Genomic DNA, 19910 nt, shown 5'->3' with positions numbered 1-19910 from the left:
TTTGTCGTCCCCTTTCACCTGTCGGAGGCACTTCCCCCCTCTGTTTCTCAAAATAGTCGATGCAGCTTTGAAAGGCAAGGTGTGCCCTTGCAGCAGACCTTTTGCTGGTTTCTGCTTCTGCTGTAGTCAAGTTTCTATCCTGTGCTGGGACCAAATTTCCAAAACATGTCGATTCAGCAAACACTTCCTGCTGAGAAAAATACCTGACATTAATCTTCAGCCCTACAGTAAGATCCGGTAATGGAAGGTTCAAATAAGCCGAGATTCTTTTGGGATCTCCTAATTAGAAATCCCTTTCTGAAGAGTTCATATGGTACTGCCTGATAAGAGATTTTTAGATGTTCCATGACCCCTTCCCCTAGGTTTTTTACAAATAAAATTCCTTAAGATCAAACACATGGTAATGCATATTAGTTATGGTATTTATTAGATAGGAAAGAAACTAAATTAAGGGTGATCATACTACCTCAACGAGTTACCCAGCATTTACTCTATAATATTAGATGAAAACAAATGATGTAAAGACACTACATTAGATTTAATATTTTGAGTCACAAATGATTGCTGAATATATGTATTTTAAGCACAACCCCTTTTAAAAAAAGTTGCTGCCCATTTCCAACATAAGAGTGGAATTGTCCAGATGCAAAAGCTGTTAAGCATAAATCCCACTATTTTATGCAAGTGAATTGTGAAATAATTTTTTAAGGAAAACTCACAGTCTGCTACCTATATTGTTTACTATTAAGCCACACAGAGCAATGGAAATAAATGGCCATGTCTGGCTTTTCGTGCTAAAATTAATTACTATGAAGGTCACATAATTAAGAGTCATGCTTACAATATGATCTATTTTAAATGAAATAGTTAACAATACCAGTTAAGGCATTCCCATGTATTTCTCTATATTTACTAAGGGAAATAATCCATATATTGACCTAATGAAATGGCAGCATGTCTTAAAAATAACTGCAGCATATGTTTCTGTATTATAGAAGAGGTATAATGCCTTAATAATATAATAATATATCTGTATATAATATCAGAGATACAGCGGAGTACATTTGGAAACAGAGATTGAAAGTAGAGCCCACTTCTAAGGAGTGCTTACATGAAAATAGCACCTTTCTATAAAAATTCAGCATTCACGTGCAACAATTACTGTTCTTAGTGGAAGTCAAAATACAAAGTAGATCATGTTGTGCAGTTGTTTCAGATTTTTACAAGTATAAATATATTATGACAGAAGTTACAATGCAAAAAGAAATACTGAAAATATACTGCAGTTGAGAACACTTACTGGTGTAATATACTTTTAGAACTGACATGATGTACCTAACCAACCATTTAAAAATCAAAAGTAAAGAAACACTTTAAGTTTAACGCATACAATTAATCTTTACTTGGTGTCGAACTGACTTAATATAATTCTGATTAAATTATTTTCATGCTTGTGGTCCTAAACTAGACCAAACTGGTCTTTAAAGGAATGTTTTTCCTTTTGCAGAACATCTTAGCTGAAGCTTATGATCTGGCCCAAGGAAAAGCAGTTTTGAAACAAGCGTAGCATTGGTGCAAAACGTGCAATTACTGCGAGTAGAAGATAGGAGCGTTCCAGCTAAAGAGCTGCATAGGAAGTGTGAACTTCCAGGTTTAGTTACGACAGGGATTTCACACTGGCCCTAGTCCACAGTATGTTTACATAATTAACACTTGTTTTAACCAACTGTCATTCTTTGTCTTCAACAGACTTCCCAATGGAAGACAAAGATTTGTCTCATTCTTCTCACCCTTCCTTACACAACTGACAAACGTTAATGGTTATTCCATCAAATTGTGTAGTGCAGAATCTCATACAAGCTACTATGTCATCTACAGTTTGTTGGTGCTGGTTTCATCTTAGGGGAAACTTAAAAAGGAAAGGATGTCAAGAAGTTACTAAGCTGCCACGAGAAAGATATAGATACCTGACGCATGGTAGCTACAAGACAATAAAGCCTGGGATGCTGGTTTCACAATAGACATCAAAAGTCCATTAATGAAAAATAAAAGTGAGGATTATTCTATAGGGAAAATCAGAAATTTTGAAATTTGGTATATAATTATTCAGTTTGACAGTACACAGTACCAAAATGACTGCTTATAAGGGATTTTGCTGGATATTTCTCATTTTACCCCACAACATAAGAGATATAACACTACAGAAAACTATATACTTTCCAGCAGCATAGAGATAATTTCAAAAGCTATGGAAGTTGTGGCAGTGATTTAATTGGAAACAACAGGTTTGCTGGTTAGTGATGAAGCTGAATGTACACATGAACAATTGCTTTCCAAAACCAGAAAATAGAAGTTTGGAAAAACTCAGCTGGATTTCTAGTTGACCATAAGCCAACTGATGGCTTGATGCTGCATTGATTTCTATATCTTAGAGGGACATTCCCCAAGTTTTTATTAAATGCAAGAGTAAATAGACTTTTTAGAACATTAGTGTGTCTGGCTCACTTTGAAAAACAGCAGCGTGACTTTTCAGGAAGCAAGAGATACACTCTACAAAGTAAGTAATACATTGCAGTCTAATAGAATCGCGCAAGACAGCAATTAGTAGAAATACTGGCCTGATCCTATGAATACAACTCGCCATACTTACTACCTTGCAGGTCCCGTGTTTCATTCATTTGTCAAATTCTTGCTTCACATGTACTTCTTTAAAACCTCTTAATTTTCACCTGTTTATGCTTTCAACAACTTCACTTGCACACTGAGACTGCTCCCATGACATCAAGTGCTAAACAAAATCTTCAGCTTAGTAACAGAAAGATCTTTTCTTACTAATACTTTCAATAACTCACCTTGAACGGCAGGCCTAGCATGAGTCATTGACATTCCTGGGCCCTTAAATGAGTTGAACTCATCTCTCAGGAGAAGAAATAGGACTATCTTTGTCTGGGCACAACAGATAGAATCATTCATCAGGAATCTTTGGAATATGCCTTACCGTTCCCAAAGCAACTGGTTTGCCTCCCTTCGCTTCAGACTTTATCAGAGCAACTTGGTCGAAACTCTTAAGACACTCATACAATAATATCTACAATCAGTTCAGTCAGCTGCAGAGTTATTTTTGGGGAAAGGAGAAAGAGCTAGATTACCAGTCCTTTCACCCATGATGACTGCAACTGATTTGGCAGCTCTAAGTAGACTTTCAAAACTAACCTCTCTAATAACCCCCTGAAACTAAACTTTTCTAGCAAACAAACTAGCAAATTCTGGGCGCCTCTGAATTAGTAGGATCCAGATTTCACTGTATAAATCTCTTTGTATGGAAATCTCTTGACCCATTTACATCTCCATTTCTGACTCAGGTTTCACTTTGGTGGTTGTGATTAAAAAGGAAGTATGGCAATCATGTTGAATTAAAATAAATTGAAGCTGTGCACTTTCCCAGTTAGGCCTTTTGTGGGATGTCTTTCAACAGGAAGACAGGCCCATCCATCACTCTGAATTGCAAATACATTTTAAAAGCTTCATTCTCTCTTATAATTTCAAATTTCATCATTAGTTATCATGGGTGTGGTTAGAGTTACAAAACGTCTCCTTATGGCTGCAGAGCTGGAGCATTTGAATCTACAAGAGTCACTAGTTTTGAAAGGCTGAGTTAAACTGCAAAGCAACTATCAGCTTGTGTGAATAACCACTTCTATGAACTGAACTTGAATTGTTAATTATGTACTCTGTTTATTTCTATGCCTTAGTTTCTCTCCCCTGTATAACCTCAAGAGCAACAAATGAATCTAGGTTTTATTCATTTATACAAATACAATTTTAAGCACAGTAATAGTACATCCATTTTTAGAAGCCAAAGACAAAATTGCTTTCTATTTAAGTACACAGGGTATTTGCATTGTCACAGTACATTACATGGATTTGATGCTTAACATATAACTGTACTACTCTTCATGGCAAACATAATAACAAAAGAAAGTTGTTTGGAAATTTTTCTATTTTTATTTTAAAAAATAACAAAAACCTTTCCACTGAAGGACCACATGTAAAACTCTGGTTTCTCTGCACAGAGGCAAGGCCGCTTATTACCTACAGTATACTAGCTATGATGAACAGACCACCATAGTTGTGACAACTGATGTTGCTGCCTCCAGGGTAAAACAAAGGTTTACATATTACACAAGCAATTTAACTGTTTTCTAAACATATTGCCAAGACAGTGGGAGTTGGCAGCCAGCACTGTGTTTTAGGTTTTGGATACTTGGATTAGAAGTGACTGCTGATTATAGACCTTTTTATTTGTCTTCCACGAATTACAAGCAACCTAGTAACCCAGCAAAGAATCCTTCACAGCACTTAAACTTGTCTTCATGGCTTCCCAAAGATTACATACACAAATCACTCCAAAAAAGTGGCGTAAGAGTCTTGCGCATAGATAACTACATTAGACAATTGTCTTGTTCTAACTCTTAAAGAGTTCCCCAAAGTGAAATGTTTTATAATCCTTTTTGTGCAGTAGTCAGGAAAGAAATAAAAGAGTTTGGGCAAAGATTATCCACAAGAAAGAAACTCTTTTTTTTTTGGGGGGTTCCAGCTGAAACACAATAAAGAACATAATTAACTTCACAATTCTTTGTGTTTTTCATTTGACTGCAGGGAGGAGATGAAAGAGGACTGTTAAGCCTTGCATTCCATCCCAATTACAAGAAAAATGGAAAGCTGTACGTGTCTTATACCACCAACCAAGAACGGTGGGCTATTGGACCTCATGACCACATCCTTAGGGTCGTAGAATACACAGTATCCAGGTATCAGTACAAGTCTAAAATTCACAGCTTCTGTATTTCTCAGCAACCATTTCATTTTAGTATTTCCCATTTCTAAAATGAACTATTAGATTTATAATGTGTATACTTGGGCACTTGCAGAAAAATTATTGCTGATTTTATTTCAAACAGTAGTTTTGGAATGCCAGTAAGTACACTGGTTTATTCTTTTTAAGACTTTTTTTAGTTATTCTGTCATTTTTTAATTATAGTTATTCCCTGCTTACTGTGCATAAGCAGCAAAGGATTTTTGTGAATGCTGGAAAATTGAAATTTCTCAGAAATAACGATTTTATATACAACATCCACATCTTAAAGTATAATTTGAATGACTCAAGTTCATTTTTAGAAAGAAAAATAATGATAGTGAACTGTGAAAACTGTTTTCATATCTTTATCTTGCAGGAAAAATCCTCACCAAGTTGATATGAGAACAGCAAGAGTGTTTTTAGAAGTAGCAGAACTACATCGAAAACACCTAGGAGGACAGCTTCTGTTTGGCCCGGATGGTTTCCTATACATTTTTCTTGGAGATGGCATGATCACTCTAGATGATATGGAGGAGATGGATGGTTTAAGGTACAAAAACTACCAACAGATAGACTTCTGTTATTGTCTTCTGGGTTTGCACAGTATTTGGGGTCAGAATGAAAAGATACTAGCAGTTGTCAAGACAAATCTTACTAACCCTTCCTTTACAACATAATGCCACTATTTTCAGTGCCTGGGTTTACCAAACTGCTGATTTTCAGAACAGTCTTACTACTTAAATACATCTTCTTGTAGTTGTGTGCTGTCAAACCATTTAAATATTGGAGCCCTCACTAGTAGATGCAATTGTATTTAAGCACAGGCTAGACTTTTTTTCAAACTATTACTCTACAAAGAGGACAACTTTATTGAGCAAACATTCTAAAAAAGTGTCTACAAACACATACCAGAGCCAATAACAAAACTGTATCACTTAGGAAAATGTCTAGAGAACATATGAAGGAATCCTACTTTGGTTCTACCTATACAATTTTCTCAGCCTGCTTTTTCCCTCATTTCATTATGCTCTGTTAGAGTTACAACATTTGCCTTAATTCAGAGAAAGTGTGGACTGAGCCTCTGCAGACCTAAAAGGAGTTGCCATGCTCGAAGGCCTCTTTGGCTCAGCAGAATAGCAGGTGGTCCTGCTCTTCGCAGTGAGGATATACTTAAAAGCAAGACCAGAGAGCAATTCTAATACTTGATTTTAAATTAATGTAAAACAAGGGGAGACTGAAACAGATTCATGATCAAGAAAGACAGAAAGGAATCAATTTAAATATCACATCTATTAATGTCTGTAGAAAGCGTTTTGATGCTTTTCCAATCCTACGTGCTTGTCCTTCTCCCTTCCTCCATCCCAATCATGAATGTAAGATGAAACATTTTACTCTGTCCTGTTTCATGTAACAAGAAAGTTCTGATTCTTTACCAAAAATAACAACATCTTCATGCAACCAATACAATTACTTCTTTTTTTCTTTTTGATCAATGTATAACTAATCTTTGGATTGCACTGTGACTAGAAATCACTGAATTCAAGAGTGGGATTCAAAGTGTTAGCAAAAAGCATTATGCAACTACACAGTGATTATATCCATAGTTACTCTAGAGGAGATATGGTATAAAAGAGTTAATAGCCTTATGTTTGAAGCCATAAGACAATGTTGATGTATGGAAAGTTGCTCTTGCTATCAAGTTGCTTCCCAACAGCGTGGTCAGAGGTGTTCTAGTACGCACATAATAAGGCAACATATTGGCCAAACTGACTCTTTGATAGGTTCTGCTACTATTCTTTGGAATTGCATGTACCATAAAGCCAACTTAGATGTGATTATTCAGTAAAGTGGGTGATTTATTTTGCTGGTTCACTGTAGTGTTATATGCATTAAATCTACCTGTAAAATACTTCTAAAACCCAATTATTTTATGCTCCAACTTCCTCAGTGATTTTACAGGTTCTGTATTGCGCCTCGATGTAAATACTGACCTGTGCCATGTCCCTTATTCCATACCACGGAGCAACCCACATTTTAATAGCACAAACCAACCTCCTGAGATTTTTGCACATGGACTCCACAATCCAGGACGGTAAGTAAGTTACAATTAAACTGAATTACTCTGGAGGAGATACTGGTTTTCAACCAGAGATCTTTTATGTAGTCGGGTAACAAAAATTTTAATAAGAAAGGCACTTGTGAACTTTTAAAAACTTCCACTCCTCCACCTCCACACATATGTCACAGAAACAAATGTACATTGGCAGAGAGGAAGGAGAAAGGAATGAGCAACTCTTACAAGTCAAGACCCTAAATGACAGAAACAAAGTACATGATTTTTGGTTTTAATGAATAATAAAATCATCACCATTATGAAAGAAGAGAACTTAAAGCAGAGAGCTGGTAAAGTACAGCTGAGATGGGAATCTGAGAAATTAGAGGAGTAGAATCTTGACTGAGAAGAAAAGGCACGTGGAAAACAAATGAGAACATCTGGTGATATCTAAACAATAACAAGGAGAACAATGCTTTAACTAAACAACGCATAATTCAACAAATTAGGTGGGTGGTAGTACTGAAGTGACGTTTAAAGTCATGGTTTGAAAAAATTCAGAAAGTCAAGTTGTTCAGATAAGGAGTTGATTCTTGGACTTAACAGTCCAAAATTCCTACACCATATAAGTCAACTCATTTAGCGTGGTTAAAGCACTGTTCGTTTCAGGTGCTATTGAGCAGTGTACGTTTTAGCAGTAGGAAAAAAATAGTTTTACTTTACATTATATGAAAAATGGTGCAGGGATGGGAAAGTTATATTACCTCTTGTATACAAATCTGACGCACTTCTCAGGTATTTTGGGTCAGCATGAAGTAGGTCCCTCAAATGAATAGGCACCACAAAGAAACAATAATCCTTCAAAATGGGATGGTTCACACTATTGATAGAGAATTATACATTATAACCTCATCTATCTCATGGACCTTCTTATCTTTTTTTGTTTTACAGGTGTGCTGTGGACCGCCACCCAACAGATGTAAACATCAATTTAACTATACTTTGCTCAGATTCAAATGGAAAGAACAGATCTTCAGCACGAATCTTACAAATAGTAAAGGGTAAAGACTATGGTAAGTTCCAGCCAGGGTAAAGCTACTGGGAGCAGTCTGTTTCCATGCCCATGGAAAAATAAATAGAAAGCAGGAAAAAAAATAGATAAAGCACTGTATAGCCATGATAGGTAACTTACTGCATAGACAGTATAGGCAGCCTACAAAAGACAGAACTTATGAAAAGTATGGTACGAGAAGACAGAAGATGCAAGGCAAAACAAAATTTAAATGACTCAACTTTGTTGTTGTTGGTGTAGAATCTAATGTAAATAAGATTTAAGAAATATGCGAGTTGCTAGTCTGTCAGAGATCTCACTGTTCTGCATATGATGGCTCATAAAGATTTTGAAATATGAAATGTATTCTTAGACATTCACGAATAACCTTTTAAGACACAGAATGGAAACCTCATGTAATGTGCTTCCTATAATGGAAAAAGTGAGATAGACAACAACAGACCACAACTAAACAGGGAAATGACTAAGCTCTGTTTAGATGTTACTAAAAATGAAAAACTTAGAAAAATGCACTATGCTACTACTTCATAATAAACAACTAGTTTAGATTAGATTACAAAAAGATAAACGTACTCAACTAGGGCCTTGAAATTTTGAAGTGTTTTATGTGCTCTCTGAATCAGCATGAATGTCAGTCACAATTTCTGTTTAATGTTTAACTCATGCTATACTATAATATATAACGACACTCACTAAGATCGCTCACTAGTTCAGGCAATCCAGGTGACGGTTGCTCTGAGCTATCATCTACCTTGGTTGACCATTTAGCAGCTTGTAAATTCATGGTGGTAAAAGGTGATAAATGCCAAAGGTGTGTAAAGGCATCAAGAACTGGTCTATCTCCTGGAACGTAGCACTTTCGGGTTTTATTCACATCCCTAGTTCTCCCACCTGTACTTCGCTTAAAACCAAAGCAGCTGTGCTGCCTAGTACGATAGTACACAATGGTGTAATGCAATTGTTCTGCTTCAGTTATTGCATGTATTTTCTGTGTTCATTTTATAAAAGGCAAACCAAAGAATAATATTTGGTAAACCACTGCTCCAATGGAATTTTGACTGCATCTTTATTGCAGAGTAAACTAAGCAATATTGTGTCTATCCAGAACAGCTTGCCAGTATTAATACTAGGCTGTGGGTCAATCGCTTCAGTGAAAAGAGCTCATCTTCCTTTTCTCCCACATAAAATTTCAGCTCTTACTCTTGTAGAATAATCTGGGAAATTCACTTATCAAAGATTTGCAGATAGCCCTCCAACTAAGAAAAAGTTCCTATAAAAGAAAAAGGCCTATTGGCTGTGGCTTTAATTTAAAATAATGCCATTAGCAGGTCACGATGGGCCTACTTTTACCCTGAGCATCACCTGATTGCATGAATATTAACATCTACACTGAAACTTCCTTGAAAACATTATTTGATATGGCTAACCTCTGCAGTTTTGTAAAAAAAGAAAGAAGTATGTGTAGGAACTGCAACTATAACAGCAGCATAAAATAAATTACCACAAGAAGCTATGGCCAGCAATACTGGTGTTTTATGGGACGTACCACACGTACCATGTTTAAAACTCTGATTTTCAGTTTCTCAAACCGTTGGATGGCCTTGAAAACAAGTTCTGCTGAAAATCACTCGAATTTCTGCTTTTAGATGCTGGAAGGACTTTACAGTGAAGGGAGGTTAATTGTATTCCTGAAGTTCAAGAGGTCCATTCTGCAGACTGTATTGACACTTAAAAGTTAATAGCAGTAATCACATCAACTTCAAGGAAAGTCCGACCTAATCCTTATATAGTTTTATTCTCCCAGCCTGTGCACACGGAAGAAAGTAATTATAGCCTCTCCTATCTAAATCCCTAACCGATTGTTTCACAAACAGCCTTTGTTGTAATTTTCTGATTTTTTTTCATGTTTCATTTCCAGCAACACATCTTGAATTTTGACGAATGTTTAAATGGAATTAACCTCTTTTCTTGAAGTAATAACATTTTCATTAATGTGAATCAAAATATGAAACTGCATATGATCTAATGCTACGGTAGTTCCTTTTTAGAGAGTGAGCCTTCACTTTTAGAATTCAAACCGTTCAGCAGTGGATCCTTGGTTGGTGGATTTGTCTATCGAGGCTGCCAGTCTGAAAGACTCTATGGAAGTTACGTGTTTGGAGACCGCAATGGGTAAGTTTCTTATAACTCACTGAAACAAAAATGCATAGAAGTATATTTAGTTATTGAGCTTTCTGTGTAAGACACCAACAGTCTTGCATATTGTGTCACTTTGCCCATTTAGTGGTGTGACAACTCAGATTAAGTTCTAGATTTGGAAACAAAATAGCACAGCATTCTACTGAATGACGACATATGTAACGTATCTGATGCTTGGGAAAAGGTACAGACAAAGACACTCGCATCACGGCACTCTTAAGATTTTGGTTCTACAAACACATGCATCATTTACATTATGATGGGAATAAATGTTAATCGTGGAACTGTTCCCAAACAGGTCTAACTGGTAAGACATTGACAACTTTTGCGGTGTTGTGGAAGCATCACTGATGGAGCAAAATGAATGTTTTTTTAATGAATACCCATAGTTTTCCCATGCCAAATAGCTCAGTATTCACAAATGGCTATATAGTATAGCTTGGACCCAATTTTGCAATGTTTGAATGACAGGAAGGGAAATGCTGTGCTTTTAAGAGCATCTGAAAAATAACAGGCAGGAAATCATAAGATGATGAACTGCACAGATGTATCTATGGAGCTACTTGCGGCAAGTGTTCCTATTTATCTGGACAGTGAAAGCTCTCTATTCAAAATGTAATGTAACAATCTGCTTTATGTGTTTTTGAATATAGAAACTTTTTAACACTGCAACAGAGTCCTGCAACCAAACAGTGGCAAGAGAAGCCCCTCTGTCTTGGCAACACTGGTTCATGTAGAGGTTTCTTTTCAGGCCCTGTCTTGGGATTTGGTGAAGACGAATTAGGTAAATAGAAAAATATATATGTTATTAAATCATAATGCCTGCTAAACTATTCAAAATTATCATAAATGTTTAAAAACAAGAAATCAAAAGGCTATCTTTCCTTTTCAAAAGCTGTCTACACTGCTCTCAGCTACACCTTAGCAGCCTTGTAAGAAGAACCGAGAAGAGAATGGGTTGTTGGAAGGGGCAAAGTTCCTTACTGGCTCTCACATTCTGTGAACTGTGTCACTCGCTATGACACAATGTGTCATATACTCACTTTTATTCCCAACATTACAGACTTAAGGGGCAAAGATATTGCATGAGCAGACCGATGATCCCCCTCCTCTCCATTCCTCTCCAATTTTTTTTGACCAATTCTATACAATATGAAACAAAAAACATTCGTGACAAAGTATCTTTCATATTTTACCATCAATTTGGGGATAGTGGTTATTTAAGTTTTTAAATAGCAACGATTCTGTGGTATATTTCACTGACGAGTGTTTCTGCTGAAGCTTTTTTAATCTCATCTTGCAAATACAGCTAGATCACAAAAGTCATGTATTTGATATCTTAGAAAAGGAGAACTCATTTATAGCATTGGTTTCTTTAACAGGTGAGATTTACATATTATCAAGCAGTAAAAGTATGACACAGCCTCACAGTGGAAAGCTCTACAAGATCATTGACCCAAAAAGGTGAGCACCACATTTCTCACTAAGATCAGTCTTTCCTTCATCAGGTTAAAAAACAAAAGGTAAACGTAGTTCTTTCCAGGTAGCTGAATTATGCAATACTGACATCCAATAAGAAGAAAAATCCAAAGTGCAGGGGGCTTCCTAAAAACAAATGTACCATCAGCAGCCATCAGAATAGATATACTAAAAGGAATCACTGTCTCATAGAAAGTGAATGCAGAGCCACAGAGGTGTAACCAACACTAACTTCTGGAAATTTTTGCTCTTCGACGTCACGCTAAATGCTGCCCACTTTCCCACCTAGGTTCACATTCTTTGCATGTTTTCATAGAAGTGTAGACATACTTAATGTGGAACCACATGGACCAGTACAGGTAAAAGATGCTCCTCGTAGTTCTGAAGCCGAATGACTTGTAGGTACCACAGAGGTTATGCCAGCATCAGTAGAAGGAAGATGCTGGAATTCTCCCCAGCGCTACTGCTTCCTTACCTGCCACTGCGGTGGGACAGTGCCAACGGGAGCTGGCTGAAAAAGTTAGTACTGGCTGACAATACCTACTCTGTGTACTGAAAAGCTACTACAGACAATAATTCGACAGTACTAGCTAGCGGACAAGCCATCCCTGGTCAGTTCTAGTCTCACTTCCTCAATTTCAGTTTTGCCATAATCTCTGAAGGACAAATTCAGTCTTTCCCAAACATCTCTTCTGTTGTATAGGAGATGCAACCAATGAAGGAGAATACGGAGGACTGAATCCTCAGTGGGTGTGAATTTTCACTGCTTACTAGTTTTCAACATCCTTCCATGCCCCTACATTTCCCTGTCTCTCCCTGTGGAGGTTGGGAGCACCAAGGAAGGAAACCTTCTGTCCTTGGACTGTGTGCCAAAAACACACTAAATTTTTTAACAGTTCTTAAAGCAGTTCCAAAAGGCTTATAAATCCCACTCAAATGATTTATACGACACAGAATTAATATGATTGATTTAACTATTTAGACTAATTTAGCAGCTGTAAAATGAGGATAAATGAAAACTATCAAACCAGAGTTTCTTGAGATGTGATCACTTTCAGGTTCTTTGCAGAACAGCTAGAGCTGTGAAAATATTAGGGAATCTGGAAAGACTGCAAAAAGCCAGTCCCCAACATGACCAAGGGACCCCACCAACCATAAGAGAAGGTGACTAGCAGATACTCACTTTAACTGGAGAAATATAATTTTCTTCACGACAGATCTTGCTGCTCTATCAGACCAAGTCTGTGGCATGTAAAGGTACCACACCCACCCTGCGAAAAAATCAGCAATTAACACAGAATGAAATGGCCAACAGAAATGAAGTTTGTTGTATTAATTACTTTGACCCCATCATACCCTACACAAGCAACTGCCTGTTTGTTCAGCATCTACTTCAGTGTGTTTCCCCCTTAGCATCACAAACAGTTAAGCTTGCTGCTTAAGAGAGGAATTTGTTTTCTTGGCAGAATTGAAATTCTAAAAATTGTTATTGGGACAACAAGTTAATTCAATAGCAACTTCATCAGATTGGATGCACGCTGTACTGTAAGTTACAGTAGAGTTTCAGTGTTTTGTAATTACACCACCCCAAACCTATTGCAAATAATTTGAAAGCAGGTGTTACTGCAGGTTAGTGCAGCCTGTCAGTCAAGGTTATTATGTATGCTTTATTTATGCTTTCTGGTATTAAAAACATTTTTTTAGAACAAAACTTGCCTTTCTTACTGGGATTGTTTAGTCTGTTGGTGTATGGGTTTAAGTGAATTTTACACCCTAAATCCACTATTAGTATCTAATTACATGGGGCTGCCTTGTTTGACCTCGTCTTTTTGTTCTTGTTACCTCTTCCAGTAGGGTGGTCTTCAGCTGACATACCTGAAAGGCCAGACCTCCCATTGCTGCACTCACGGTTGGCTGTTTTCATGTATGGAAAAGGGTCAAGACTGTGTTTGGTTACTGGTGAAAGTAACCAGAAAACTATAAAATACTTCTGTAAATTGGCACACAGCTGAAATTAAACAGGCTGTGGCAAAGGGATATAGTTTTTGGTAACACTTTTTAGAAACATGGGATAACTTTCATTCAGGCAAAGTTTTAAGTTTTGTTGTTTTTCAGTTTCACACCATTGCAGGCTTTTAAGTGAAAGATAATGCGTTACTTCCACAATAGAGCATTGCAGCTCTATTTACCATTTCACGCTAATTTCACGTCACACATGTAAGCAATTTAAAAGTTTCATGGCTTTGGCAAATGTTTGTGTTAAGCTTTATCAACAAAGTATTAATATTTATTCACATGCTAATATTTCTTTGCATGCTAATATTTTGTTGCTCATTTTAATGTCTTCCCCATGGTACGCGCCATACAAATACATCAAATATAGCTGTAAACCCTAGCACAGTAAGCTTTCTAGAACACAAAATAAAGATGCTACAGGTGGGCTATGAGCATCAGATATAAATAAAGTCATCAAAGTATTGATTTGTCATGTCTTAGACATTCATTACTTACTAACAAAACCCTGTGACGGTGGCCCCTGGAAGACTCACCAATATGCAGAGAGAGCCTTCCATGCATGGGGCCATGTAAAAGAACAAAATTATCATTCCTTGTGCTAGCCCCTTGCTGGAAATTAATAACTTAAAGAAAAAAAACAGTCTTCCTCTGCTAGTGGTCATTCGTAAGCTGCTGCAAGATTGTGAAATTATTCTTTTATTCTAAATAATAAATGTTACACGAAGATGCAGAATTTAGTTTCTTTCAATCCTTGTAGAAAACTACTGCATAATCAAAGCTGTTATTGAACACAACCATGGCCCTGATTTCCCTGTCTTAAATATAGCTTAAGAAAGAAACCTACTACTTTGATATTGCTAGTAGTAAAACAAAATTCAAAAGAAGTGGGCAAGTTAAAACCTAAGTATATCAGAGGATGAGGGTAATCCGGAGAACCTTCTGCATTAGTCTTCAATAATCAGCAATGGGAAAGTCCTATCCTAAAACAGTCCTTCACATGTAATAAAAATGAGGTGTTAAACTGAGGTGATGTATGACGAATTGATAAATATGATCAGCACAGATGTTCTGAATCCCTCTATCATTAAGGCAGTTTGAAACATAGACTTCAAGGTACCACAGGAAACTTCTGTTCAGTTCCTCCAAATACTTGATTCAATAACTAAATAGCCTCACATCAAAAGCACAGAATTAAATAATCCTTCTCTTTGTAACAAGCTTGTTATAATGATACATTAGTACTTGGGAGCTCTTAGATAATGAAGTGATAAATCAGAAACAGGAAAGTTAAAAATGAATGTAAACCCAAGTATGTGAGATGCTGCAAAATACAGATATTCTATCTGTTGCCAAAATCAAGTGGAGTGAAGAGGACAGCTAATAGCATGTTTTGCTTTGAGACTGGAGGAGATGTGGGAAACCCTAAAGATTACACGCACATAAAACCAGAATTAGGTAAATTAGTTAAAATAACAGACAAAAGAAGAATTGCTGAAGTTAAAACTGTGTCTCTGAAAAATATAGTTATTCTGTAATGGTTATAAAAAAGATGTTATCACAAGTAAACTACTTTCCAAGGTTAGGAACTAATGAGAAAAAATAGGGAGAGAGACTTACATACGTCTTAACTAGAAGGTAGGGTTAGTCAGATGCCCTGAAGACCAGCCCAAATACTAGCATTTTATAAATTGTCTTTCTGACCAAAAACGAAAACCTTTTTCTTTTCTACTTTTCTACTTTCTGAATTATAATTCTGTCTCTCTTTCTGTTTCTACCAATACCCACTAATATCAATGACAAAACCATTCATGAATGCGTAGGAAAAATAACTAGGTAAACAGTGATATAGAAAATGTGCATAGGTCCAAATATTCCTGTTAGTCAATAACAGAGAAAAAAGGAGACAAGCCCATTAGAAAAGAAAAAGTAGTCATTATCTAGCACGATGAGAGGAGAAAATCAGCTGTAGGCAATATTAAAAATGTATACTTAAATATGAAATATCTGTTGATAGGTCCATATCAGCTGGAATTTAAACATCATTACCAGCTGTTCTTTGCAAACTAGACAGGGACACATCAAGAAGTAAGAAAATAAACTTTGAAAGGTGCCAGAACAGCCATACTGTGGCTTTGTAAGTCTTCTTTTAGAACACTTCTATTATGAGCACTTTTATCTCTAAGCAAATTATAGACAAAATGAAAGAGACTCAGAGAAAAGTACTCAAACTGACCAACAATGCAAAAGATTTCCATTTAAAAGGTGAGACTAAACCCAGAACACTTCATAGGGCGGTCATGCAGTGCTGTATCCCCTGTGAAATTTCAAGTGTTTGCCACTGTCGGTGATTCCAAATGAATGCCACAGTTCCAAAGGGGATGAATTATTCTTTTGACCAGGATGGCTCACTGGAGCCAGCAGGTGATATCTACGAAAGAGGGCAGAGCTTAAGTAAGTGTCCTTGCACACGTAAGACTTCCTGTTCCTCTCCTTCTAACACCTTCTAGATCTGGATTTCAATATGTTTTGTATCAACAGCCAGAATAGCCACTTTCCGTTGGATTGAAACTTGAACTTGATTCAAACCATCTCACTCCTCTTTCATGCCCCTCCAGAGTGTGTAATTCCACTTATCATCCTTTCCATCATCACCTTCTGGGATTTCTGCTACCCGAGAGTATTTCCAAACAGACCGATTCCAAATGCTAAGGCAAAGATCTAGATCTTACCGCATTTTGACATTGTTTGGCCTCTTTAAAAAAAAAATTGATGATTTTATTTTCTAGTATGAGTCAAGAGTGTTTGATGGTATGATAGAAGAATAGCATTTATGAAAGCCTAGCCCTTTTGAAGACTTTTATTACTATTGAAATGGAAACTCGGAAACATACAATATTAGACTAATCTGCATCGAGATACTCAGTTCTGATGGGTTATAGATATACTCTGCAGCTACTACTGGAAACTCTCTGTAGAATAAGCCAATTTTGTTGGTGCATGCTCTCACCAACCCAGGTGGGCCATACGATTTCTTTCTGTTCAGAAAGTTACTATCCCTTAAGTCGTTCAAGGGAATGGAAAGCCAGAATTAATGTCTAATTATGTTTAGTTTAGCCAGAGCATGCAAAATTCTTATCTCATTTACCAACCCACATGCAGTTACTATTCCCATAAGAGACACTAAAGAGAAATTAGAGCTCTTTGCGAATACCAGTCTAGAGAGTTTCACTTTACAGAAGTACTTCACAAAAACTCCTTTGTAACCACGATGGAAAAACCTGAGGATTTTTTTCAATCACATCACAGCTTGCTGACTGTAAAAGTTTTTGTTTTGGTTTGGGATTTTTTCCCCTTTTTCTTAGCCTTTCTAGCATTGGCCATTAAGGAGTTCTCACTTTTTATCGCTTTATAAGGAAAAAACAGCTCAGTTTATCTTTTGCTTATTTTCTCGAGCCTGCAGGAAGCCTCTGCCATCCGAAAGAAAGTCATACATAATCGAGCAGCTTTAGCCCAGTAAGCCAGTCTTTCCCAATTCATCAGTCAAAGTGTTATGCAAGTGGCCCCCTAAATTGATAAATTCCCACAGTGCCTGTTGACCCAGCTGCCAAGTGCTCATGCAGCAGGTGTTGTTTTCATGACCACCCTGACAGTAATACAAACTGTTTAGCAGTTGCATTGACCTCTTAGCTATTAACATTGATACAGGCTTCACTAGGGACTAGTTTTCAAACATGACAGAATTTCTTAAGACTAGAGGTCATGAACAAGTATACCATATAAGAATAAATTTGATATGCTGCTGAGTTTAAATCTTAAAAGCCGTGAGTTTTTTCCACATTATTCTCATGTAGTAAATCTGGAGACAAGTAACGAGCTTTTGGCATCTCTCCCAGGACTAAAGGTATACTTTTTAATTTTAGAAGCTGTACCTGAAGAGATGCTATATTTATTCTATGACAAACAGTAAATCTAGTCTATGACAAGTAGTGAAACAAAATTATTTTTTCTTGACATTTTCCCTTATTAAGGGAAAAAACCAAACAGCTAACGCTGAAATTTTGGTGATATCCTTAAGCATCATTCTAATATCTAATATCTTGTGTGCAGTTAATTGAAGCATAATATTCTTTCTATATATTTTGTACCACAATCAGGATTTCTACAGCCGCATCTCCTGTTCGAATTTGACCTGGGTTTTTTCTCACTTTAGTGGGAAAGTAAAGATTTTTGATATTGTGTCAAAGGCACGATGGCAGTCTTGCTTTCTGTTCAGTATCACTGTATTACTGCTGAATATGACTCTCCAGCTGCATTGATTTAGGTATGTCTGAGTTACCAGCTAGTGCATAGAGCAACTAAATCACTCTGTGTGCTTAGTGAAACTGTGATGAGATGCACTACAGAAAGCATGAAACCCTAAGCAGTTCCAGGATGAGTTTTAATCTATTAAAGCATGTTAGACTTTTATATGCCTCTAAACTAACAGTAGAGGCTACTTTCTCATACCAGCTACAGCAATGCAGCAAAAATTATTTTACACATCGTAGAGTCAGGAATTCCCAGCTCACTGCACACGTCAGTGAAGGGACCTAGCGAGGGCCCCAGCCCCCAGTACAACTTTTCCTCCATGTTCCATACATTTAGAGTTGTTACACAGTTCCATGAAAGCATGTTTTAACAAGCAAGATATACTGTACTGTACTGTATATATGAACAGCTCTTTAAGATAACTAGAATTCTACAGACCATATAAATAGTCATTATCAGCTACATTTTTGGCTGACTTTCTGTGGACCAAATAGTGCGTACTGTAAGAGTAATCAAGCTGTACCCTTTAGAGTTTTATAGATTGAGGGAGACAAGGGAAAAAAAATCTCTCCGGCCCACAGCGTGGCTCCATCAATTCCCCTCCATTTTCCACATCAAGAGACACGGCGAAGCACTAGTTATATAAACAAAATCATAAGCTTGTCTAAGTGCTGGAAAGATCAAGTCCCAATAGTCAGTTTCAAGACTTATGTTATCTTTGTGAGATTCAGTTCAACTTATGCTGAGCCTGAAAATTTCCACCCCTTTAAAGCCTTAAGAATGCAAAGCGTAAGTATTGTGGGGCAGACACTTTCTCTTGATACGTGTCAGTACCATATCAAATCCTGAGAAAGAAGTGCAGCTTTTCCCATAGTACAACTAAGGAAATCCAGTAATTCTTCTCACACGCAAGAAGGATTCTGCTGCAGCTGCATTTGTATTCCTCTTCCCCTAAGGCATGCTGCCAACCAGAATTTTTTCCATCTTTGTTTCTACTCCACCCCACCATTAATAAATATTATCCAAGGCTGATGAGCACAAGTTATTGATTGATGGTAGAATAAAAGGCAAGGTTATAGTCACAAGTACCAAGAGCACTAGAAACTTTTAAATCATAAAAGAGACCTGCCATGCTTTGCTGGATACAAAACCCTATGATGACTACCTCCCTAATTAAATGCAACTAAAAAAAGAACCTTATATTCAAGGGCTATCACAGATAAATACATCTATTAATAAAAGAAATCAATATCTTCACAAATAACATATCTCTGTGACTTACAAGGTCATTCTTTGCTGAAGATATGCCACTGGAGCTCTTTTCCAAGAGATGCTCCAGGAGCCTGAGGTTATGCTTCCTGCTAAACGCAGTACTGTACTTGTGTTTGAGCAAGAAAAAGAGAAGACTCCTATTTAAAGTAACTTAAAAGAAATGGGCTTTAACAGAGATAGATGAAGAAAGAATGTGGTCTCCTATGCATTGGCTATAAAGAAATCAACTCAAATTTAGATTTTTTTTTTTCCAGGGGTAGGAATTAGAACACAGATCTTTTTACTTTAAATCTGAACAAGTCTCCACTGCAAATCATACCATTTTGTAGAACTGTTTCCAGAACAGCATTGCCTGTGAATCTCACACATAATTTTTAAGTGTAGGAACTTTCTTAACCAGATCATATGTAATGCGTTCATTACTACAGAACTGGAATTCCTTACAGGTCAAAAAAATGATGCCTTATATTTAAAAGACAGCTGTGGAAATATGTAAACACAAAACCTGAAAGGGTTTCAAATATGCTGCACGAAAGGTGTCAAAACATGTTTCAAAGCCCTTAAATAATACAGGACCTCAAGTCTGATTCTCGGGAGTGCTTTTAAAATCAGAACTTGGTGCTACACTAAAGACGCATCTACGCATTCTTTCT

The 19910-nt window shown here is 36.8% G+C and overlaps 2 protein-coding genes across 6 annotated transcripts in view; one reads left to right on the top strand and one right to left on the bottom strand.

Annotated features, from left to right (window-relative positions):
- HHIP (hedgehog interacting protein) overlaps positions 1-19910 on the top strand; it is a 79173-nt gene that overhangs the window by 46436 nt on the left and 12827 nt on the right. For all 3 annotated transcript variants that reach the window (XM_075090477.1, XM_075090476.1, XM_075090475.1), the window contains exons 5-11: positions 4660-4811; positions 5235-5408; positions 6807-6950; positions 7863-7984; positions 10032-10155; positions 10836-10966; positions 11565-11646. In XM_075090477.1, coding sequence (XP_074946578.1) covers positions 4660-4811; positions 5235-5408; positions 6807-6950; positions 7863-7984; positions 10032-10155; positions 10836-10966; positions 11565-11646 — 929 coding nt within the window. The remainder of the gene's footprint in view (positions 1-4659; positions 4812-5234; positions 5409-6806; positions 6951-7862; positions 7985-10031; positions 10156-10835; positions 10967-11564; positions 11647-19910) is intronic.
- Positions 9893-19910, bottom strand: part of ANAPC10 (anaphase promoting complex subunit 10) — a 115717-nt gene continuing 105699 nt past the window's right edge. Inside the window, exons 5-6 of one of the 3 annotated variants that reach the window (XM_075090487.1) lie at positions 12845-12932; positions 9893-10174 (exon numbers count right to left, since the gene is read on the bottom strand). In XM_075090487.1, coding sequence (XP_074946588.1) covers positions 12870-12932 — 63 coding nt within the window. In that variant the 3' untranslated portion in view covers positions 9893-10174; positions 12845-12869. Of the gene's footprint in view, positions 10175-11772; positions 11788-12844; positions 12933-19910 lie in introns of those variants that run through there. The other 2 variants (XM_075090489.1, XR_012660242.1) reach the window with 2 other exon arrangements.

Source organism: Phalacrocorax aristotelis, chromosome 4, assembly GCF_949628215.1.
Source record: "Phalacrocorax aristotelis chromosome 4, bGulAri2.1, whole genome shotgun sequence".
Taxonomy (NCBI): domain Eukaryota; kingdom Metazoa; phylum Chordata; class Aves; order Suliformes; family Phalacrocoracidae; genus Phalacrocorax; species Phalacrocorax aristotelis.
This window is presented reverse-complemented; position numbering and strand designations above follow the sequence as displayed.